Genomic DNA, 24254 nt, shown 5'->3' on the forward strand with positions numbered 1-24254 from the left:
CAACTCCTGGGCCGCCCGGGACCCACCACATTTGGCCTGGGTCCGGCCTCAGTCAAATGGCGGCCGGCTCAGGACCGCAAATCCCAAGACCCGCGGCACTCAAACCCGGCCTTCCCGGCCCCACCCCGACGCTCGCGGGACACTCCCCGACCCGCGCTCGGGGCCTTGGGGCTTCAGAGCTCTGGGAGGGTGGGGCGCTCCCCTGTCCGCAGGCCCCGCCCCTGTGCCCGCCCCTCCGGTTCCACCCCCGCGCAGCCCTCAGACTCCGCCCCGCGCACGCCGCCCGCCCGCGCGCCAGGCCCGGGCGGCGCCGACGCGCTTGGCGGGAGATAGAAAAGTGCTTCTGTGCGCGCCGGCGGCGGCCGAAGTGCCTGCGAGCGGCGGCGGGATCTGCGTACAGGCTGACGGCTCCCAGCACGGCCCGGGGGCCCGGAGCGGCCCGAACAGCCGCGCCTGACCCCGGCCCGGCTCCCGCTCCGGGCTCAGCCGGCGGGCGGGCGAGCGCGGCGCGGCCCGGGCCGGGGGGATGTCTCGGCGGACGCGCGGGTGAGTGGAGCCGGGCGGCAGAGGGCTCCCCCCACCTTCCCTTCCACCCCGACTCTTGCCCCCACCCCCCACCCTCGCCGTGGCCCCTCCGGGCGGGGCGGGGCTTCCCCGGGAATTGCTGCGTACCGGGTAGCCCGAGGCAGGGGGGCCCGCGGGAAGCCGGGGGGCTCTTGGGGGCCCCTCGCTCTGCTCCCCGGGCGTGCTGGGCCTCGGAGCCGGGGCGGGCGGGGCTCCTGGGACCCGGGCCAAGCCCTGCATGATGTCATTTTGTCTCCCGCCTAATTGCGGGGTGGGGGTGGGACGGCGGTGTCAGCTGCTAGGGCCTTTATCGGGGAGGGTGGCGACCCCTGGGGTGGGGATGTGTTTCTCCCTCCAAGTCGCAGCGAGGGGGAAGCCCAAGCCTGGAGGACTTTTGGTTCAAGCCTGTTTGGATTCGTTTCTGGCGGAGGGCGTTTCTTAACATTAAGGGAAGTACAGAGCACCCCCAACTCTCTCCGGCCTGAGAAGGGGGCCGGGGGGAGGGGACTCTTGTGTGTCCCCCACTCCCGCCCGTCCCAACCTGGGTGTCGAGCTGGAGCTCGGTTTAGTTTCAGAGATCTGTGTTCCTTTTCCACATGAGGAGTTTGGAGCAGCTGGGGTAGAAGGTGAGGGGAAGAGAGACCGATGCGTATCAAGACCGCTCTGGGGCCAAGCAGGAACTGCGGTCTCCATTTTACTTATTCCCCCAGAGAATAAGTGGCAGCGTGGGGCCTGGAACCTCGTGTGTGGGTTCCAGGTCTCTGTCTACACCTGTGTGCCTGGGGCCTGACTTCTGGGCTTTTCATCAGTCTGGGAAGTCCGAGGACAAAGGGGGCCTGCCTGCCCTGTTCCCTCCCTGGAATGGCGCAGCCCCCTTGACCTTAACCCCCTCTTCCCATGGTGTTTGCTCCCTCCCGAGGAGGGTGTAGACTTGAGAAACACTCACTGCCGGCCTTCCCCAGAGTTCCTCTCAGCGAGGAAGCCTCTGATCCCTGGGCCGTGGTGAGGGTGCCGGCAAGGGTTCTGTCTCCCTCAGGCCACCATTTCCCAGGGCAGCTCCAGTTCCCAGGAGTTTTCTGGTCAGGCACCTGTGGGACCCTGTCCTGATAGGTGGTGCTGGAAATGTTACTCCAGGGAATGACCGAAGCCTCAGAAAACCCCCAGGTCCTCTGCCACTGCTCCCTTAGGGCTCAGTGGAGGACTCCTGTCCCATGTGAGGGGTGATTTCTGCGTCCTGGCACCCCACAGCCCCTCAGCTCGATTCTTGGCCGATTGATGTAACTCTCCTCTGCCACCAGTGCCCCCACTTCCTGCTCAGCTTCTGACTCACCTGGCCTGGAGCAGAGCCCAGAACATCGAAGGGCATAGAAAGGGTGTGTTGGACCTACAGGTGGTTGCCACCACCGGCTTGGTGTCTGCTTTTTCAGCTGGCATTGCAGGGTGAGGGCTTGAAGATGCAGGTCTGCAGTCTGGCTCCGTGGACTTGGCAAGTGGCATAATCCCTATCAGCCTTGATTTCCACATCTGTTAAATGGAGATACTGGGAATGCTAGTGAAGTAGTCGGTTAGCTTCATGTTGATGATAGAAGCAAATTTTATATACTATCTCACAGAATTCCCCCAGCTGAGTTGCTTGTCCCCATTAAAGTATTGGAGCACCAGGGAGCGTCCACACGTTTCATCCTTGAGGGAACATTTACTGAGCTGCTATTAGAAGCTGGGTGCTGGAGAACCAAAGATGGTTTCTGTTAGAAGTCTGGATGCAATTGATTTTAAAGGCAGCTTTATTCTGTTAGTATCTTGTGGAGTTTTTGCCTCCTACTTTGTGTTGGAGGAAGACACCATAAATGGGGTCAGGGAAGACCGGACAAGGCTCAATTCTAGCTCCTTCTGTGACCGATGTATTCCTGGGTTTAGACATTGTCCATTCCTTCTTTTTCTACTTTGAAAAGATTTACTTTAACATTTCTTGTCAACGAGTAGACTTCATGTTTAGTTATTAATTCGAGGACCTGGTCATTCCCTTAGCAAACATTTCTTAAGGTCTTTGGTGGCAACCCCCAAAGGGAGTCTCATTCTGAGACAGGAGGATTTCCAGGGTGTGGGAGCACAAGAGTGACTCTAGGAAGATGCTGAGCTCTTTCTAGAAGGGGAAGGAAGATGGACATGCAAGGAAGTCCTTGTCCTTTTGGAACAAGGCTTGTGCTGTCTTGCTTGTTTGGAAATGGCTTTTCCCACCTACAGACACCTGACTTAGGAATGTGCCTAACAGATGACCTGAGGCAGTCCCACTGACCGGAGTTGGGAGCTTACTAACCTTACCCTGCCTTCACCCCCAGCACCAACATTCCTGGAGGTGGATAGTGTGATTTCCACTTTTGTAATCATTAAACCAGATAAATATGAAGACTTTGGAGGAACTTGAAAAACTGCCTCTTAGAACATAAGAACATCCAGAAGTCCGGGTTGCTTGTACTTTGATTTTCTTTTCCATAAACCATGCCTGTGTGTAGGCAAGGATTGGAAAATGGACATAGTCACTGAGGATATGTATTTAAAATGTTATTCATGGGGCTCCTGGGTGGCGCAGTCGGTTAAGCGTCCGACTTCAGCCAGGTCACGATCTCGCGGTCCGTGAGTTCGAGCCCCGCATCAGGCTCTGGGCTGATGGCTCGGAGCCTGGAGCCTGTTTCCGATTCTGTGTCTCCCTCTCTCTCTGCCCCTCTCCCGTTCATGCTCTGTCTCTCCCTGTCCCAAAAATAAATAAAAAACGTTGAAAAAAAAATGTTATTCTCAGATAACCAATATTTCTTGAAATCCTGGTACTTGGTGATTGCATATATCATCAGATTTAATCCTTAAAATAATCCATAAAATTTTAAAAAGTTCTGTCCAAAAGAAAATATTAAAAAAATTTTTTTTAATGTTTACAATTTTTTTGAATGTTTATTTAGTTTTGAGAGAGAGGAGACAGAGCATGAGTGGGGGAGGGGCAGAGAGAGAGGGAGGCACAGAATCCAAAGCAGGCTCCAGGCTCTGAGCTATCAGCACAGAGCCCCATGCGGGGCTCGAACTCACGAACCATGAGATCATGACCCAAGCCAAAGCCGGACACTCAACCGACTGAGCCACCCAGGCACCCCAAATGTTTATTTTTGAGAGAGGGAGACACGGAGTGCGAGCAGGGGAGGGACAGAGAGAGAGGGAGACACAGAATCCGAAGCAGGTTCCAGGCTCTGAGCTGTAAGCACAGCGCCCTACGTGGGGCTCGAACTCATAAACTGTGAGATCATGACTTGAGCTGAAGTCGGACACTTAACCGACTGAGCCACCCAGGTGCCCCTGTGCAAAAGAAAATATTAAATGGGTGTCTGGTTTCAAATATTATAATATTCTTGGTGAAATCTTTTTTTCTTGAAGCTTTTTAAATCATTAGGGTGTTTGTGAAAATAGAAAAATAAAGAAGAAAATAAAAATTGCCCATAACCCTAATTCATTAAAGAGTTAAAAAAAGAGGAGGCGGACATATTAAAAGTAGAGCCTAAAAGGCTGCCTCCCCCAAGCCTTTACCTAGAGATCACTGTCCATCCATCACACAGCAGTGTGACACATGGTCTTGACCTTTAGCTTGCTCTCCCTGCAGCGAGGAGCTGGATGAGCTGCACTACCAGGATACAGATTCAGACGTGCCAGAGCAGAGGGACAGCAAGTGCAAGGTCAAATGGACCCACGAGGAGGTGAGTGACACTGAGGGACATTTTAGGGAGGGAGGCTGATGGCAGCTGAGGGGCTGGTCAGAGAACTGAGCCTGGGGTATGTCTGCCTGATGCCCCGTTGGGTATGATGAAGAGCCGGCGGAAGAGGTGGAGGGGTCCTCTGGTTCTCCACAATGCCTCTTCTCAGCACTCCACATGGAGGACTCTCGGGAGAATGTGTCTCAGACCTCAGGGCCAGCAGTTGCTGTTCTTTCTCTTGGAAGCCGGCCTGTTCTGCATCGTGGGCGTTAATTGTGCTTCTTGTCCTTTAACTGCTAAATCTGCAACCTCCTCTTTATTATTTTTGAAAATTGTCTTCAGACATCCAGCTCTGAAGTGATTCTCTTTTTAGTTAATCAGCTTCCCAGAAGTATAATTTATATATAATCGAATGCACCTTTTAATGGTGAATAGTTCAGCAGTTCTGACAAGTATGTATAAGTAAGTAAGTACTTACTTACATAAGTAAGCACCACCTCCATTATCCCAGAAAGTCCCCTTTGAGGTCCATCTTCCCTGGCTCCAGGCAATGGCTAATGTGATGTCTCTTAGTTTGAGTTGTTTTGCCTGTTCTTGAATGTCCTATAAGTGAAATCATAAAGCTGTATTCTTTTCTATCTGGTTTCTTTTGCTTAACAAAATAGTTGCTTGATTCAGCAATTTTTTCGTTTTTGTTACTGAATAGCATTCCACTGTATGGGTCTACCACAATATGTTTCACTTGTTGATGGGCATTTGGGCTGGTTCCAGTTTTTGGCTATTGTGGATAGAGCTCCTGGGAGGATTCTTGCCTAAATCTTTTTTGAGGATTGTATTTTCATTTCTTTAGGGGAGATAACTTAAGTATGGTCCTGGGGTAGATACAGGTTTAGTTTCATAGAAACTGCCAGACCTTTTCTAAGGTCTAGTCTCCTGTTCCATCCTAGACTCCTGTTGGCCTTATCTTTTTATTCTGCCTCCTTTTTCCTAGGTATGTTTAATTTAGGGCTCCCCACTCCCCCCCAGCTTTGTGTATAAGTTGTAAAACCATTTAAAATCATGTTTCTTCAGAGGAGCGCTAAGCCAGCCTTTTCTGTTCATCCCACTGTGGGTCAGGAGCTATATTCAGCTATTGTAGGCCTAGAAGAACAAATAAATTGGGGCCCCCAGCCCAGAACCGCTCTCTGCTTGAGGTGGAGAGAGAAGACTGCATGGGCCTGTGGATGTGCTTTGGTGATCCCTGGTGCTGGCAGGATCAGTGTGTGCTCACCGTTGTATCTCTCCTTCCCGTGCTAAGGCTCCTAGCACGTAGGAGGGGTAATTGTTGAAATACCTTTAGGAGAGGTTAATGTTGCCCGAAGAGCTCAGGGAAAGTTTCATGGATAAGGATTTGGAAATCAAGTCAGGGAAGAGTACAAAGCGATGGGTATGTAAGAATAGGAAATGGGCTATAGGTGGAGAAAGGCAAGAAGAGGGGCCCTGGTTTGGCTAAAGGGAAGAGTCCTTGAATGGAATGGATTGAATGGATGAAAGATAAGGACGAAAAGATTGACTGAGGCCAAATCCTGAAAGGCCTTGAATGTCAGGCTCAGTGTGTAGGATTGTTGAGCTAGCAGGGTGGAGCCATTGAAGGTTTTTAAAGCAGAGGAGTGACCTGAACGTAGCTGGGCTTAAGGGGAACTAATCTGTGTGTAGGATGGATAAGAGATTTGGGGGGCAATCTGGGGCCTGGAGACTGGTGCCCAGCTGTGGAGACACTGGGACAGTAGGATGGAAGTGATAGCGGGAGGAGGTCCCTGGATCCGGGAGGAGATGGAGGTGAAACAGCAAAGTGTCCTTGCCAGTTGTCGGGACAGCAGTGCTAGAGATGGATATGAGGACATGGGAAGAAGGGGAGTGTTGGCCTGACCAGGCCGGGTGGCAGAGGAGGGCAGGGTGTTTGGGGCTGGCTCAGCTACAGGATTTTTGGGGACTTTGCCCAGGTGGTGCTGGATTGCACTTGAGGGTCTGGATTTCTGTAGTGGCTTTTTTTTTTTCTGTCCAGGAGTATGTGTGTGTTAAACATGGAACATTAACTTTATCATCATAGCCATTTTTAAGTATACAGGTCAGTAGTGTTAAATATATTCCCATTGTGCAACAGATCTTTAGAACTTCTTTATCTTGCAAAATTGAATTTCTTCTTTTTTTAAATTTTTTTAATGTTTTTATTTATTTTTGAAGGAGAGAGAGAGAGCATGAGTGGGGGAGGAGCAGAGAGAGAGGGAAACGCAGAATCAGAAGCAGGCTCCAGGCTCTAAGCTGTCAGCACAGAGCCCGATGCGGGGCTCGAACCCACAAACTGTGAGATCATGACCTGAGCCAAAGCCAGACGCTCAACCGACTGAGCCACCCAGGCGCCCCGCAAAATTGAATTTCTATACCCATTGAACACAAATTCCTTTCACCCTTTCCCCAACTCTTGGCAACCATTTTTCTACTTTTTGTTTCTATGATTTTGACTTATTTTATTTACTTAAATATTTATTTATTTAAGTGATCTCTATACCCAGTGTGGGGCTTGAACTTATGACCCTGATATCAAGAATTGCATGGTCCTCCAACTGATCCAGCTAGGCACCCCAATTTTGATTACTTTAAATATATATATTTTTAGTGTTTATTTATTTTTGAGGGGGGGGGGGAAGGATCAGGGGAGGGGCAGAGAGAGAGAGAGGGAGAGAGAGAGGGAGACACTGAATCTGAAGCAGGCTTCAGGCTCTGAGCTGTCAGCACAGAGCCTGACACGGGGCTCAAACCTGCAAGCTGTGAGATCTTTCCCTGAGCCGAAGTTGGACGCTTAAGCGACTGAGCCACCCAGGTGCCCCAAGAATTGATTACTTTAGATACTTCACATGAGTGGAATCATATAGTATTTGTCCTTTTCTGACTGGCTTCTTTCACCTGTGTCCTCCTCGTTCATCTCTGTTGTAGCTTCTAACAGAATTTCCTTATGTTTTAAGGTTGAATAACATTCCACTGTATGGATATACACCATGTTTTCCTTTTTTTGTTTTAAATTTTTTTTTTAACATTCATTTTTGAGAATGAGAGAGACAGAGCATGAGTGGGGGAGGGGCAGAGAGAGAGGGAGACACAGAATCCAAAGCAGGCTCCAGGCTCTGAGCGTCAGCACAGGGCTGGACACAGGGCTCGAACTCACGGACTGTGAGATCATGACCTGAGCTGAAGTTGTACACTCAGCCGACTGAGCCATCCAGGCACCCCTACACCATATTTTCTTTATACATATGTGTATAAAATACAAAAAATAATTTGAGGAATACTTTCCATACTGAACTGCAACCATTTAAGGTACAATTCAGTGAATTTCAACAGATGTATTACTGTGAAACTGCCTGCACCATCACGTTATAGGACATTTCCATTAACTTCTAAACATTCCTTGCTCCCCTCTGATCTCAGACAACCACTGACTACCTTTAGATTAGTTGACATTTTCCAAAATGTCATATGCATAGAATCATGCGGTGTGTACTCTCTTATATCTGGCTTTTCTCATGCATCATCATGATCCTGAGATTTCATGTTGTTGGGAGAGTCAGTAGTGTATTTTCAGGAGACTATTTTAACATCTACTGTCTGCCTTCTAACTACCTGTGGTTCTGCCCAAGATTCCCCATCTCTAGTGCTGCATTGCTGTCATCTCTGGCCTGGGGGCCTCTAATGGTCTCCCTTCCTCCATTCTGCCCTCTTACAACCCCTTTCCCTGAAGCTGCCGAGGTAAACTTCATAATAAGCACATCAGACTGCTCAAATACATCAGTAGCTTTGTGTGACACAAAGGCTCAAATTGATCTCGTGTGGGTCCGGCCCCTGTTGTGCCCCCCCAGAATCATTTGCATGCCCCTCTCACTTGCTTCCTGCATCCTATCTGCATTAGACTTCCTTTGAGCCTGTCCCTTGGTCTCCCTCAAAAGGCAGTCACCCCGTACCTGTCCATTGGCCCCGAGCCAGCCACAGGGTGGCTTTACTTTTGTTTGTGAGAGCCTTTGATTAGCTCCCTCTGGACTATAATTCCCACAAGGTCAGGCAGCTCTGGTGCTGCCTGTTGCTGTGTCTGTATACCTGGCACAGCGTTGGCACTCCCTACGTGACTGGCCTTTGGGCTGCCTCCATCATGAACGGCTGCTTTCTGCACGTGTACAAGCTGAGCCTTCTCTTTCTGGCGTTGGCAGGATGAGCAGCTGAGGACCCTGGTAAGGCAGTTCGGACAACAAGACTGGAAGTTCCTGGCCAGCCACTTTCCTGTGAGTGCAGCCCCTCGGTGGCCCCCTCCGTCAGAGATAAGGGTTCTGGGTGACCAGACAGTGTGCCTGGGACAGACTTTCTGTCAAGGAGAAGAGGGTATTTCTTACCAAGCTACCCCTGCCCCCCCTACAAAATAAAACAAGCTTTCTAGACCCTTTCTTCCCAAGCCAGAATTTGAGAGCCCCTGTCATAAGCATCTCCACACAGCAGCCTTTGCAGGCCCGGTGGTCTTTAGGCTCTCTGTGGTCTGCAGTATGTGACCAGTGGCACATTTGCATTTCTTCATGCAAGAAGTGCAAAGTCTCAACAGTGAGACTGAAACTAAAGGGAAGTGATACTTTCGTCAGGCTTCCTGGCGAGCATCTCCCCCCCCTAAACAGCTAGAACCTCCTGGGGATGCGGGTCCCCCATATCCCCACCCCTAAGACTGTAGGTGTCATAGGCAGGGGATGTGGCAGGAGCTACTGTGTGGCTTATTTCCTGAGTTACTTGGCAGCTCACGGACCAACTCAGCAGACCCTTTCTACCCCAGTCCTCGCCTTCCCTGCTTCCATGAGGTCTAAAACCTTTAGGGGACTAATGCTTTCTCAGAAGCAAAACCCCTGGCATATACCACCAGCTTCTATAGGAATTTATGGCTCATGATGGCAGCCTCCTTGTGTTGGGGGACGGGAGGTAACTTTGTACAGGGAAACCCTGTGTGTGGCATGGGGGAGTGCAGTGAATGGTGGGTGAAGGGAACAAGACAGAACTTGTCTGAGGTAGGCATGGCCCCTTAAACCCAGTGCTCAGCCAGGGTCCAAGGCTGCTGTCCTAGGAACCCTCACAGGTTCCTGTTCTCTTCCCAGAACCGCACTGACCAGCAATGCCAGTACCGGTGGCTGAGGGTCTTGAATCCAGACCTGGTCAAGGGGCCATGGACCAAAGAGGAGGACCAAAAGGTAACTATCGGGACAGTGCCTTGCACACAGTGGGCCTTCACCAGAGGATCAAGGGATGATGAGTCTGTTCTGGGGGTCGGCTGGGGTGTCTGACTGGCCCCTCTCAGGGCCGTGGTAAGGTGAGGCTCACATGGAGGGAAGGTGCTGTGGTGGGCGTGAGGGAGGGCCATGTCTCCCTGACTTCACAGGGGACTTTTCCAAGGTCATCGAGCTGGTCAAGAAGTATGGCACAAAGCAGTGGACGCTGATCGCCAAGCACCTAAAGGGCCGGCTGGGGAAGCAGTGCCGTGAGCGCTGGCACAACCACCTCAACCCTGAGGTGAAGAAGTCCTGCTGGACTGAGGAGGAGGACCGCATCATCTGTGAGGCCCACAAGGTGCTGGGCAACCGCTGGGCCGAGATCGCTAAGATGCTGCCGGGGAGGTGAGCCGCTGGGGGCCGGGGGCCAGAGCAGGCAGAGATGTTCCCGGGAAGGGAAGGCGTCCTCTGGCCTTTTGGGGGGGATGTACCAAGAGCCAGTCTGATTACTCTGTGGTTGTTCACTTTTCCCAGAAATGAATGAATTCTTCAGATTCTTGCCGGGGGGTGCCCGGGCCTGGCTGTAGACAGTTCTGGAATAGGGCAGGGAGAAGGAGCCTGGGGACCTCCCATTCTGTGTACACATTTCTCATTTGGTCCCTGTTGGAGCTCTGTGCACCATCCCTGCCCTCTGGCAGGGTTTTGAGGTCTTTTTTCTAGAGAATAAACCTCTCTCTTCCTGCCTGTGTGGTCAGGACCAGGACCTAGACATCAGAATCACTGCTCAGTTTTCTATTCCTCGCTGGACCTGATCCCTTCAAGAGGCTCTTGGGTTTCTGGGGAAGCATTGGGAAGACTTGGCTCCATTCTTGCCAGAATCTTCCTCCAGGGTCAACTCCCAGTCTCCTAAGTTGCTTATTGATCCCCTAACTGCTTTCCATCTTCTGGAAACAGAAAAATCTCTTACTTGCAGCTGTGTTCTATCCTGGTCTCTGTGTCCTTGTGCATTTCCCCCATATTCAGTTCTTAATCCTTTGTCTGTTATGGCATTGTGGTCCTGGGAAGGAGAGAAGATAAAATGCCAGATGGTGTATTTCCCCTGAAGTCTGGAATGGTCTAGTTTCAAAATTCAAACCCAGTTTGTTACTCTTCTGATGCTTCTAACACTTGGGTTGAAGACCCGGTCTCTTTCCCAGTGTGGCCTGCTTGTCCTGGCTCATGCCACCAGCCTGGCCTTGATGCACTGTCACCCTGCCTTACCTGTTGGGCTGTAGCCGCTCTGCCCTCCTCTCAGCCCTGCAGCCATGGCAAGCTCCTTCTGGGGAGCTCCTTGTGGTCCTGTGTCGTCCTGGAACACACTCAGCGTGTGCCCCTTGTATAGCCAACACAGTCTTCTCCTTCAGTCCCTGGTGGGGGATGTTATTTTCTCAGAGAATGTTTCTCTCTTTCCAGACTGTGTTCGTTTCCCCAGCGACCTCCCCTTAGCGCCCACACCCGTGTGGTCAGTGCTCTGTCCTGACAGCCTCAGTGGGAGTGTTTGGAGATACAGACCCTCCTCTTTTTTTTTAAAAAAAAGTGTTGGTTTTTTTTGATGTTTATTTGTTTTTGACAGAGAGAGACAGAACATGAGTGTGGGAGGGGCAGAGAAAGAGGGAGACACGGAATCTGAAGCAGGTTCCAGGCTCCGAGATGTCAGCACAGAGTCCAACGCGGGGCTCGAACTCATGGACCGTGAGATCATGACCTGAGCCAAAGTCGGACGCTCAACTGACTGAGCCACCCAGGCCCCCCCAGGCCCCCCCTTTGACTGGTTGTTCAGTCCGGCTGTTCGTGTCTGTGCACAATTCAGGGGAAGAGCTAACTGTTCACAGTTAGAAGAGCACTCTGCTTGGACCTCTGAGGAAGGAAGTGCCTACTATGTGCCTGCATTTCTGTAATTCTGGTTATGATGTGCCGAGCTGCCTCGTGCTGCTTAGCACTGCACTGCTGGGGGCTTCCGTGGTGCTGCTCTAGTCCGTGCTTCTGTACTGCGGCTACACTGCGGGGGGCTTCCGTGGTGCTGTATCACCCAGTACCTCTGCACGGCGCCACCGCCGTGTGCGCTTCTGTAGTGCTGTTGTATTCTGTGCTTCTGTACTGATCTACTGCCATGCACTGCTGCAGCTGTACTGCTGTGGGCTTCTCTCCTGCGATACTATTTTAGACTTATCTACTGCTGTACTGCCCTGTGCTCTACTACTCTGCTGCCATGTGCTGCTTCCTGCTTTTCTGCTGGATGCTACCATAGTCCTGTGCTACTCCATATTTCTAAACTACTGCGTGCTTTATTACACTTTGTCTGCTGTACTGTTCTAGATTTCCGTGCCACATGCACTTTTCTACTGCTCTGCTATTCTTTCTATACCAATCTGCCCTTTTGTCACTGTAATTCCCTTACTTCCATACTGCCCTTTTTTTTTTTTCATGTTTGTATATTTCTGAGAGAGGGACAGAGTGTGAGTGAGGGAGGGGCAGAGAGAGAGGGAGACACAGACTCTGAAGTAGGCTCTAGGCTCTGAGCTGTCAGCACAGAGCCCGATGTAGGGCTAGAACCTACGAACTGTGAGATCATGACCTGAGTCAAAGTTGGACACTTAACCGACTGAGCCACCTGGGTGGCTCCGTATACTCCTGTATTACTCTGTGCTTCTGTAGCATTGTGCTGCTCTGTGCTTTCTACTATCATGTATGTGCGTCCTCGTGTAGTCTTCAGTAAGTGGTGGAGTGTGAAGTAGTCTCCTGATTCTCCAGAGAAAGTAGCTGAAATTCAGATGACCCGCGTGAGACCCTCTGTGTCATTTAGCTCTGCCCTCTGTGGCCATTTTGTAGTCTGGGAGGTGAACCAGGGCTTGTATTCAAGGTCACTGTGAGCCTCAAAGTGGAGGTCAGCAACCAGGGGTTTGTTTCTAGTTTCTACAGGTGCAAGGTGCACAGAGAAGGGAATGAGAGCTTCAGAAACATTTCAGTGGTGTGATTTTCCCATAGGCCCAATAAAACCTTTGCTTATTTTGTTGAGGTTAGTGGAAATCTGTAAATTGTTGAGGGCTAGAAACACGTGTAATTTTATCTTAGAGCTAAGAGACCTCAGAGTCATCAGGCTGAACGCTTGTTTACCGAAGTGGGAACTCAGGTTAGTGACATGCCTGGTGGCACATGGCCTGCAGAGTTCAAAGGCCCCCTGTTGGCCCCTGCAGGACAGACAATGCTGTGAAGAATCACTGGAACTCCACCATCAAAAGGAAGGTGGACACGGGTGGCTTCCTGAGTGAGTCCAAAGACTGCAAGCCCCCTGTGTACTTGCTGCTGGAGCTTGAGGACAAGGACGGCTGCCAGAGTGCCCGCCCCGTGGAAGACCAGGTGAGACAGCGGCCTGAGGCCACTCAGCCGCAGGGCTTGGCTCTGGGTTTGTCAGGTGGCATATTCCTCCAAGACCATCTCATTTAACGCCTCTTCTTTCCTTTCCATCTTACTTAGCCACAGCTGTCCATTAGCTCCTACCACGGGATCTCACGTGGGCTACACCTCTCATCAAGGCCTTCCCTTGTCCCATAATTCTGTGCATACTTGACACCTATTTGTACGCAGGTGAATTACGACAGAACAAGCTGACATATGAAATGGAGGATTGGGTTGAAGAGATCCTAAACCTCCTTCTGTCCTCCCCAGCAGCTTCCTTCCTACCTGTGCCTTTTCCAGATTTTTCATACTAAAAGCATGTTTGCAATTTAACAATCAGATTTATTGAGGTATAATTCACATACAGTAAAATCTGTGTTTAGTGTACAGTTCTTTTTTTATTTTATTTTTTATTTTTAAGTTTATTTATTTATTAGAGCATGAAAGTGAGGAAGGAGCAGAGAGAGAGACTCCCAAGCAGACCTCACACCACCCGTGTGGAGACTGATGTGGGGCTCGAACCCACAAACCATGAGATCATGACTTGAGCCCAAGTCAGACGCTTAACCGACTGAGCCAACCAGGCAACCCTGTGCAGTTCTTTTTTTTAAGTTTTACTTTCTCTTTCCTAATATTTTTTTCTTTTTTTTTAAATTTTATTTTTTATTTTTTAAAATTTACATCCAAATGAGTTACCATATAGTGCAACAATGATTTCAGGAGTAGATTCCTTAGTGCCCCTGACCCATTTAGCCCCCACCCCCCGCCACAACCCCTCCAGCAACCCTCAGTTTGTTTTCCATATTTATGAGTCTCTTCTGTTTTGTCCCCCTCCCTGTTTTTATATTGTTTTTGTTTCCCTTCCCTTATGTTCCTCTGTTTTGTCTCTTAAAGTCCTCATATGAGTGAAGTCATATGATTTATGTCTTTCTCTGACTAATTTCACTTAGCATAATACCCTCCAGTTCTATCCACGTAGTTGGAAATGGCAATATTTCATTCATTTTGATTGCCAAGTAGTACTCCATTGTGTGTGTGTGTGTGTGTATATATATTTATGTGTGTGTGTGTGTGTGTGTATATATATACACACTACATCTTCTTTATCCACTCATCCATCGATGGACATTTGGACTCTTTCCATACTTTGGCTATTGTTGATAGTGCTGCTATAAACATGGGGGTGCATGTGTCCCTTCGAAACAGCACACCTGTATCCTGTGGATAAATGCCTACTAGTGCAATTGCTGGGTCGTAAGGTAGTTCTATTTTTAGTTTTTTGAGTAACCTCCATACTGTTTTCCAGAGTGGCTGCACCAGCTTACATTCCCATCTTTCCTAATTTTTTTAAGTTTATTTATTTATTTTTGAGGGAGAGTGATTGGAGGAGGGACAGAGAGCAAGGGAGACAAAAAATCCCAAGCAGGCTCTATGCTGTCAGTGCACAAATATATTACATATGCAATTGTAGAAATGTAACCAGTGTGCAGATGTTTACATCCTAAACTGCATTCTGGAGCAAACTTTATTGATGTTTTTAAGCTATGTCTCTAATGATTTATTTTTTTTTCCCTTTTATTTATTTGTTTTCTCCCCTTTTAAAAATGTGTATTTATTTATTTTTGAGAGAGAGAGACAGAGAATCCCAAGCAGGCCCTGCACTGTCCATGCAGAGCCCCATTTGGGGCTCGAACTCACAAACCATGAGATCATGACCTGAACCAAAATCAAGAGTCAGATGCTTAACTGACTGAGCCACCCAGGTGTCCCTCTAATGATTTATTTATTTTATTATTTTTAAAAAGTGTTTATATTTTTGAGAGAGAAAGTGTGTGTCCGTGAGGTTGGGGGAGGGTCAGAGAAGGAGGGAGACAAAAAATCTGAAGCAGGCTCCAGGCTCTGAGCTGTCAGCACAGAGCCTGATGGCGGGGCTTGAACTCAAAAACCATGAGATCATAACCTGAGCCGAAGTTGGACACTTAACCAGCTGAGCTACCTAAGTGCCCCTCTAATGATTTATTCTTGAAAAATAAAGATTTGGGGCACCTGACTGACTCAGTCTGAAGAGCATGTGACTCTTGATCTCAAGGCTGTGAGTTCAAGCCCCACGTTGTATATAGAGATTATACACATTGAGAGATTATATACACAAAAAAAATAAACTTAAAAAATTTTGAAACAAATGTGTCAAAGAATGGAGATTCGACAATGCTGAGTATGTGGTAGGTAACGCTCTGTACTCTGTTCTAGTTTCTTCTGTGATGGTGAACGAGTGAATAATCCTTTTTTTTAGCGAGGAGAGCATGAGTGGTGGAGGGCCAGAGGGAGAGGGAGAGAGAATTTTAAGCAGGTGCCATGCTCAGTGTAAGGCCTGACTCAGGTCCTAACGTGGGCTTGATCTCACAACTGTGAGATCGTGACCTGAATCAAAATCAAGAGTCGTACACTTAACCCACTGAGCCACCCAGGTGCCCCGTGAATAATCTTTCTTTCTTTCTTTCTTTTTTTTTGTTTTAACCTCTCCCCCTTCCCTTTTCCTTCCCGTTAGGTAGAACTGTGTACCGCTCCAGTTCTACAATGCCCTACTGGAGCATTACATAATGTTTTTGCTTCTGTCTCTTGATTTTTCAACTTGAGAGAGAGAATATCGCTTAATTTCCTGGTACAAATGCTCATATGGAGTAACAGTAGGGAAAGATACAGAATGAAAAGTAAATCAACTTCTTCCAGTCTCGACTCCTCACACACCCCTAACCGGAGGAGGTTACTCACACTTTCTGGTGTATCTAAGTAATATTCACAAACTAAGTAATATGTTTTCAAGCCTTTTACTTCTTATTGGAGAGGCATATGTTCCCACAAAGAGAAGACAGGCCTCAGCACACACTGGCCACTTTTCAGGGTAGGGGAAGTGGACAGACCTTCCTCAGTCTCTGAAAATCCTACTTGGTTGAAAGTCTGATTATTGGCTAGGTTTTTGCTCCTGGCACTTTGTGTCTTGTGTCTGGAGCACTGGTCATGCTGGGCCAGAATGAGCCCAGATCATGACCCTGAGTACCGGAGGTCATCTCCATCATTTTCATGGTTCGGTTGTGCTATTTATTTAATTATGGTTATATCTAATTTTTAAAATTAGAAACAAAACTTTAATGACCATCCTTGTAGCTAAAGTTACTGCTCATGTGCTCAATTATTTTAGAAATTCCTAGAGATGGGTTGAGACACATTCTTGAAAAACTTCTAATATATTTTGCTAGATTATCTGCCAGAAAAGGTTTGCCTATTAATGTGTGTATGGGACTATGTCCTGTTCTCCCCACTCACTAGTCAGTGCTTGCAGTTACAATTCTCGTTCTTGTCCTTTGAAAGCAATGCATGATCATTGTAAAGAGTTACAAACTTTATAGAATTCAGTATTATGGAAGGTGAGCCTGCTAATCTCAGCTGCCACAAGGAACCAATATATTGTTTAATGTGTTTGCCAACATTTTTTACTAAGGGCAATAAGGTTACAATGAGATTATGTTCTATCTTACTGCCTTACAGGTTTCTTCTTCAATCTTTCCACATCATTGTGTATATACAGGTCTCTATACCATTCTTGACTCTGTCACCTCTTATAACCTATTGATGAACATGTGTCACCATTTGTTAATATGCTGCAACGAACATCACTGTTCAAGTTCTTTGTACATTTACCTATTTATATGGGTTAATTTTACAGATGTGGCATGACTGGGTCAAGTGGTACGGACATTTGAGATTTTCATAGGCATCACCAAATTGCCATTCAAGTGGCGGCACCATTTTTCCTGTCGGCAGCACATGGCATTGCCTGTTTTCCCACACTGTGTCACCACTGGCTGTGATTCTATAAGACTATCTTTGCCAGTTTTGTGAGCAACAGTGGAGTATTTGGTTTTGATTTTACTACTGGTGAAGTTGACCGTTTTTCTTTAATGATTTGCTTTTCCCTTCTTTTTTTGTCTTTTTAATCATTCACAAACTTTTATTTCTATATCAAGAATATTACGGGGCACATGGGTGGCTCAGTCGGTTAAGCATCCCGACTTCGGCTCAGGTCATAATCTCATAGTTTGTGTGTTCGAGCCCCGCATCGGGGGGGCTTACAGCTCAGAGCCTGGAGCCTGCTTCGGGTTCTGTGTCTCCCCCTCTCTCTGCCCCTCTCATGCTCATGCTCTGTCTTTCTCTGTCTCTCAATAATAAATAAACGTTAAAAAAAAAAAAAAAAGAATATTACCCTTTCATCATGTAGTAGCTCCGTTGTTCCGGTTTGGGAAACTTGGAGCTTCCTCATCCCTTCACTTTATAAAAGGGTAGTTTATAGACAGTAAAATTCACCCTTTTAGTGACAGTTCTGTGAGTTTTGACAAATGTAACCAACACTACAGTGAAGGTGGAGGGCATTTCATCACCCCCTAAAATTCCCAAGTCCCCAGCCCTTGGCAACTACTTACCTGTTTTCTGTCTCGATGTAGTTTTATCTTAGTAAGGATGTCATATAAATAGAATCGTACGGTCTGTGCTCTTCTGTGACTGCATTTGTCAGTGATTTGTTCCTTTTTATTGCTGAGTGATAATCTGTTATATGCAGGTACCATCTACTCTTTATTTACCAGCTGAGGGACATTGTTTCTGGCTAGTGTTTATAAATAAAGCTGTTATAAACATCTGTATACAGGATTTTGTGTGAACATAAATTTTTATTTCTCTTGGGTAAATATCTAGGATTGGGATTGCTGGGTCATATGTTAAGTGTTTTCTGAATTCTATGTGTAATTGCCAAGCCATTTTCAATGTGGCTATTTTCTGAAGTGGGATGCCCACATTCGAACCTTTAAATGGTGTTTATGGCCTTCCTCCTCTTTCTCCAATTGTAGCAGGTATAAGTTTTTAATCAAATCTGCTTTTTTTTGTTGTTGTTTATTTTGAGAAAGAGCACACCGCGCTTGTGAGTGCGGAGGGGCAGAGAAGGAGGGGGAGAGAATTTCAAGCAGGTTCTGTGCTGTCAGCGTGGAGCCCAACGTGGGGCTCAATGTTCCAAAATGTGAGATCATGACCTGAGCAGAATCAAGAGTCAGATGCTTAACCAACTGAGCCACCCAGGCGCCCCAATCAAATTATCTCCTTTTCTTCCTTTGCTTGTATCCCAAACCATTTCCATCCTGTTCACTTGACACCAATAGTGATAATAGCCACTGTTTAGGTTGGGTGCTTTTCACATCATTGCCGATCTTTGTAATATCCCTGCATGGTAAACCTCAGTGTCTTCATTTTACAGGCAAGAAAACTGAATCGCAGACAGGTCACACAGCTTGCCCACGGTCAGCTAGCAAAAATGTCCAAGCTCTGGTTGAATCCAGAGCCCATGTCCTCTCCCTGATGCCATTGTGCCCCTCCCATTGACACAGGATCCCACTCCTTGCCCTCTAGGCGGCCTTGTTAATCACATGTGCTGTTTTCAAGGCTACACTGTGATCTGTTAGGTTAACGTGTCAGCTTTAGTTCCAAGGTTCTTCCAGGAAAGCTATTGCCACAAATGATTTTCCTCTATTTCTTTTCTTTTTTTGGTCACAGAATTAGTATACACCCATTTTCCAAACATTTATTTCAAAGTAATATTAAGCATACAGAAAAGTTACAAGAATAGTACAAAGAACTCCCATAATACTCTTTACTAGATTCATTAGTTGTAGTTTTATTTTTTTAAGAATTTTTTTTTTTAAAGTAATCTCTAGACCCAACGTGGGGCTCAAACTTAACAACTGCGAGGTCAAGAGTCACATGCTCCACTGATTGATCCAGCCAGGCGCCCCTAGATTCAGTTAGTTTTTAGCATTTGCCAGATTTGCTTTATCTTTCTGTATACACATACTGCTTTGTTATCTGAGCCATTTGAGAATCCATTACATGCATTTGCCTCTCTATCCCCTAATATACTGAATCTTACATGCATTTGCCCCTTTATCCCTTAATATACTGAATCTTAGAATAAGGGCATTTGCTTACATACTCACAGTAGGCTTCTATTTAGTTGGGGGATTTTAACACTGAGTCAGGATATTAACTGATCTACAGTCTATATTCCATTTTCCTGTCCATAATCCAGTCCAAGATGAGACTTTAATTAGTTGTCGTAAATGTTTTGTCTACTTTTTTTTTTTTTTTAATTTTTTTTTTTTAACATTTATTTATTTTTGAGACAGAGAGAGACAGAGCATGAACGGGGGAGGGGCAGAGAGAGAGGGAGACACAGAATCGGAAGCAGGCTCCAGGCTCTGAGCCATCAGCCCAGAGCCCGATGCGGGGCTCGAACTCACGGACTGCGAGATCGTGACCTGAGCTGAAGTCGGACACTTAACCGACTGAGCCACCCAGACGCCCCTGTTTTGTCTACTTTTATCTGGAATAGTTCATCAGCCTTTCTTAACCTTTCGTGATGTTGATACCTTTGAAGTGTATGATGTAATTTTGTAGGCTATGTCTCAATTTAGATTCCTCTGAGTTTGCTTGTTAGATTCAGATTGTATGTTTTTTTAAAAATGTTGTTAAAAACTTTTTTTTCATAAGTAACCTCTACACCCAATGAGGGGCTCAAACTCGACCCCAAGATCAAGAGTCCCACACTCTACCGACTGAGCCAGCCAGGTGCCCCGAGTTGTGCGATTTTAGGTGGAATGCTACATGGTGTATATCTTATAACCAGAAGTCCACGAACAGTGTGTCCTTGTGTCCAACAGGGAAGTCTTGTGACCAACTGGCCCCCAGCGCTTCCTGCCATGAAGGAAGAGGAAAGCAGTGAGGAGGAAGCCACGGCAGCCACCACTTCTAAGGAGCAGGGAGCTGTGCCTGCGGACCTGGATGGAGTGCGAACACCAGAGCCCTTGGAGGACTTCCCCAAGCGTGAAGACCAGGAGGGCTCCTTGCCAGAAACCAGCCTGCCCTACAAGTGGGTGGTGGAGGCTGCAAACCTCCTCATCCCTGCCGTGGGGTCCAGCTTCTCGGAAGCCCTGGACTTGATCGAGTCGGTAATGTTGGTCACAGCACTTCACAGTGGGCCTAGAGCACCCGCCAGCTGGGAGTGCTTCTCTCGTGGGCAGGCATCCTTCTTTCTGTTCACTCCATCGTCCTGCCAACATTTCCTGAGTTGATGCTGAGTGCCCGGCTAGGAGCCAGAGCTTGGGGACACAGATAGTTGCTGTGCAGTCCCTGCCTTCAGGGAGCTCCTGACTCATGCTATATGGTGCAGGTGGGGTGGGAGGGCTCCCCGGTGGAGGTGGCACTGCACTGAGACCTCCAGGGTGAAAAGGGGTGGGCGTTTGAGGTCCGTAACCCAGCACAGGAGAGCACAGTGCTTGAGGCACCATGTATGGGGCTGGGGCTGGAGTGCCAAGGGGTTTCTGGTAACTCAGGCCACACTGGCTTTGGATCGTACCTCTTGGGAGGGAGTTCCTTGGTGGGGGTTGAACCTCTTGATGTGACATCCTAGCTCCTAGCTGTGTCAGCCAGGCCTGCTGTGTAGAGCAGGTTTCAGGAGGTGATGGGTGAGAGGCCTGGCAACCAGGAGCAGCATTCAGTGCGAGGCACCCCACATTCAGCTTCCCACTTGGGCTTTCCCATCCTTGCTAAGAATAATGATGCTCTTTATGGAATATGTACTAAATGCCAGGCTCTGACTTTAATGTATAATCCACACAGCATCCTGTAAGGTATGTCCTTTCTCTGTGTTTTGTAGATGAGGCTGAGGCACAGAGAGGTCAAGTAGTATCTGTACAGTCACACAGCGAGTAAGCATGGTGGTCTTAACTGTCTTGACCACCTCTTGTCTCCAGTGGCTGGGACTGGACCTAGCTGCAGGGTCCAGCTGTGGTGTCCCCTCTACTCCAAGAAATTTCAGAGTGGTATGAGAAGCAGGTCTGATGTGTTCATCAATATGTTCAATAAATAGCTCTGAGGCTGCCATATGTAGTCCCTGATTCAGGCCCTAAGGGGAGAATTAGAAGATGAGAGTTGGACCCACTCCATGCCTGGCATTGTTGGCATTTCACAGTGTTACCTGCCTTCATCCTCAGACTGTTCTGCATCCTCTTCCACTTGAGAGGGGAGCTCAGTTTTACTGAGCACCCACAGTATGCCAGGCCAAATGCCTCATTAGTAACTGGTAGCTAACATTTGAGTGTCCGCTAAGTGCCAGGCTCGTTACTTGCTACCTAACATACATGCTCTGTTATAGCATTTGTGGAAACACTGCTTACTGACTGTTCCTGCAGGCAGTCCTTGTGGAATATGCTTCTGGTCCATTAGACACCATCAGTCTGGGGCCTTCTCAAGGTTGGGGTTTGCTGCTGGGAGTGTGGGCCTGAAGTCACTGTTGGCCCTGAGCTGGCTTCCACCCTTAGGAATAACTGCCCAGGGTCCTGAGAGTCCCAAGGACCAGCAGTCACCACAGAGGCCTGGGTCTACTCAGGGCCAGACCTCCAGGGACCAAAGTGGAAGCTTCGGTCTCCCAACAGCCCTGTGGCTGGGTTGTACTTTACTGGGCAAAGGAAGAAAGACCTGGGTATGACTCTTAGAATGCTTCCAGAAACTTAGTGACTTCAGCAGGTTGCACAACTCTCTGGCCTGGAAGGGAGGAAGGTAATGCTTGCCTGGCAAGATTGTTGTGGGATTAGAGACAATTTAGGTGAAGTGGCCAAGGAGGCAGCTGTGATGGACAGGTGCATGGAGCACAGTGGAGCACATTCTCCAGGAATGTAGCTGTGCAGGTCAAGACCCTTAAACCCAGTCACACAGCCTCGGGACCAAGACTTCACTTGTAGGAGTCTCTATCAAGGAAGTCACCAAAAATGCAGGAGAAGATCTGTATCCAAGATGTTCCTGAAGGTGTTAGTTTTAATTTTTAAAAAATTGGGGCACCTGGGTGGCTCGGTCAGTTAAGCGTCTGGCTTTTGGTTTTGGCTCAGGTCATGATCTCACACTTCGTGAGTTCAAGCCCTGCATCGGGCTCCAGACTGACAATGCGGAACCTGCTTGGGATTCTCTGTCTCCCTCTGTCTCTCTACCTCTCCCCCACTTGCTCTCTTTCTCTCAAAATAAGTAGACATTTAAAAAAAAAAATAGGGGGAAAATGTCCAACAGAAGAGGGGGGAATTAAGTAACTGATATATTCATATGATGGAATATTTTACAGTCATAAAAACTTGTAAAAGTTGAAAATATTTTACATAACTGATATTTATTAATAGTAAACATCTAACTCGTATAATAGAGTTAAGTATTATTATTGCTGTAATTTTAAATGGAAAAAATGCAGGATATAGAAGTGATTTATTCTAAGGCTAAAAATATGCAGAAACCTAGCTGTCATTTAGGGAGCTGTGTAAGTGGTGAAATGATAAAGAAATGCGTGAGGATGGTAAATAGTTCAGGCAGAGGATGTGAACAAGGGAGGTGGGCCTGGGGCTTCAGTGATTTGGTTTTATTTCCTAGACTTCTTGATGGGTATCTGAGTTTTCTTTTTTTGTGCTTTTTGTATACCTTATGTATTGATTTTTTTAAATTGTTCATTTTTTTTAAACTTTGGTTCTTTTACTAGGCATATTTTATTAAGCATTTTTTTTTAAATGTTTATTTTGAGGGAGAGAGAGTGTGTGAGCAGGGCAAGGGCAGGGAGAGGGAGAGAGAGAATCCCAAGCAGGATCTGCGCTGTCAGTGCAGAGCCTGTGAGTGGGGCTTGATCTCATGAACTGTGAGATCATAACCCGAGCTGAAATCAAGAGCTTAACCAACTGAGCAACCGAGGTGCCCGTGCATTGCTTTTTAAAAATAACAGGGGCGCCTGGGTGGCTCAGTCAGTTAAGCATCCGATTTCGGCTCAGGTCATGATCTCATGGTTCGTGGGTTTGAACCCCACATCAGGCTCTGCTGACAGCTCAGAGCCTGGAACCTGCTTCACTTTATGTGTTTATGTCTTCACTTTATGTCTTTCTTTGCTGTGCTTGTGCTCTGACTCTCTCTCTCAAAAATAAATAACGTTAAAAAAAAAAGAAGAAGAAAGAAAAAAAAAATAACAGCAAGCAGCCATGTGCACAATATGACTTCAGGTATGTTTGCAAATAGAGATATACAGATGTAGAGGAATCCATTGGGAAAGCAGAGTATTGCAGTTATTCCTAACCCCCCTCTCTGGGCAGGACCCTGATGCTTGGTGTGACCTGAGTAAATTTGACCTGCCCGAGGAGCCGTCTGCAGAGGGCAGCATCAGCAACAGTCCAGTGCAGCCACAGCCAACGCAGCATCAGCAGCAACAGGCACTGCCGCCCCGCCAGCCGGCCGTCCCGGTGCCCAGTGTGACCGAATATCGTCTGGACGGCCACACCATCTCAGACCTGAGCCGGAGCAGCCGGGGCGAGCTGATCCCCATTTCCCCCAGCACTGAAGTGGGGGGCTTGGGCATCGGCACGCCGCCTTCGGTGCTCAAGCGGCAGAAGAAGCGGCGCGTCGCCCTGTCCCCTGTCACGGAGAACAGCGCCAGCCTGTCCTTCATGGACTCCTGTAACAGCCTCACCCCCAAGAGCACACCCGTCAAGACCCTGCCCTTCTCGCCCTCCCAGGTGTGTGGGCCCCCACCCTGACTGCTCACTGGGTTCGGTGTGCAGACTCCCGGTTCCAGTACAGGGCCTGGCACGCAGGCAGACGTCATTCAGCACGTCTTCACTGAGCACCTGCTGTGTGCAAGGTCCTGTGCTAGGTGCTGGGGGTGTAGAGTGAGCAAAAACAGGCCTGGCTCTGCCCTCATGAAGCTTGTGCTCTGGTGGGAAGACCATTTAGCAGGAAAGATGCAAATAAATGTGACATTTGGTGTGAAGGAGAAGGCTTATAGGTTTGTGAGGGCATTTAGTCTGGGGGGAAGGGGTCATCCTGGAGGGTTTGCTATGAGGAGGAGGGATTGCTTGGCCAGCAGGTGGTAACTGAGCAAAGAAGGGAATGGACTCAGTATTTGCTCAAAGAATCTCTTTATTGTGTACTTGCTCATAGCAGATTTGCCAGCCCTGGGGTGCAAATGTGAGTGTGGCATAGCCCTGCCCTTGACGAGGATGGTGAATATTGAGAGCAGCTTTGTAATTACTTGAATAGAATGGGGTGTGGGAAGTGCTGTGGTCATTGAGAGCTTATTGTGTCCTGGGTGCTGCTTCCCAGGACTCAGTAATGAAAGTACTGTTGGGGAGAG

At 48.0% G+C, this 24254-nt stretch overlaps 1 protein-coding gene across 2 annotated transcripts in view; it reads left to right on the forward strand.

Annotated features, from left to right (window-relative positions):
• The first annotated feature begins 297 nt into the window (after positions 1-297).
• Positions 298-24254, forward strand: part of MYBL2 (MYB proto-oncogene like 2) — a 36255-nt gene continuing 12298 nt past the window's right edge. The window contains exons 1-8 of one of the 2 annotated variants that reach the window (XM_060618308.2): positions 298-546; positions 4208-4301; positions 8537-8608; positions 9458-9550; positions 9753-9973; positions 12802-12964; positions 19765-20052; positions 23218-23637. In XM_060618308.2, the coding sequence (XP_060474291.1) occupies positions 527-546; positions 4208-4301; positions 8537-8608; positions 9458-9550; positions 9753-9973; positions 12802-12964; positions 19765-20052; positions 23218-23637 (1371 nt within the window). In that variant the 5' untranslated portion in view covers positions 298-526. The remainder of the gene's footprint in view (positions 547-4207; positions 4302-8536; positions 8609-9457; positions 9551-9752; positions 9974-12801; positions 12965-19764; positions 20053-23217; positions 23638-24254) is intronic. The other variant, XM_060618301.3, reaches the window with a different exon arrangement.

The sequence above is a fragment of the Panthera onca genome, chromosome A3, assembly GCF_046562875.1.
Source record: "Panthera onca isolate mPanOnc1 chromosome A3, mPanOnc1 haplotype 2, whole genome shotgun sequence".
Lineage (NCBI taxonomy): Eukaryota > Metazoa > Chordata > Mammalia > Carnivora > Felidae > Panthera > Panthera onca.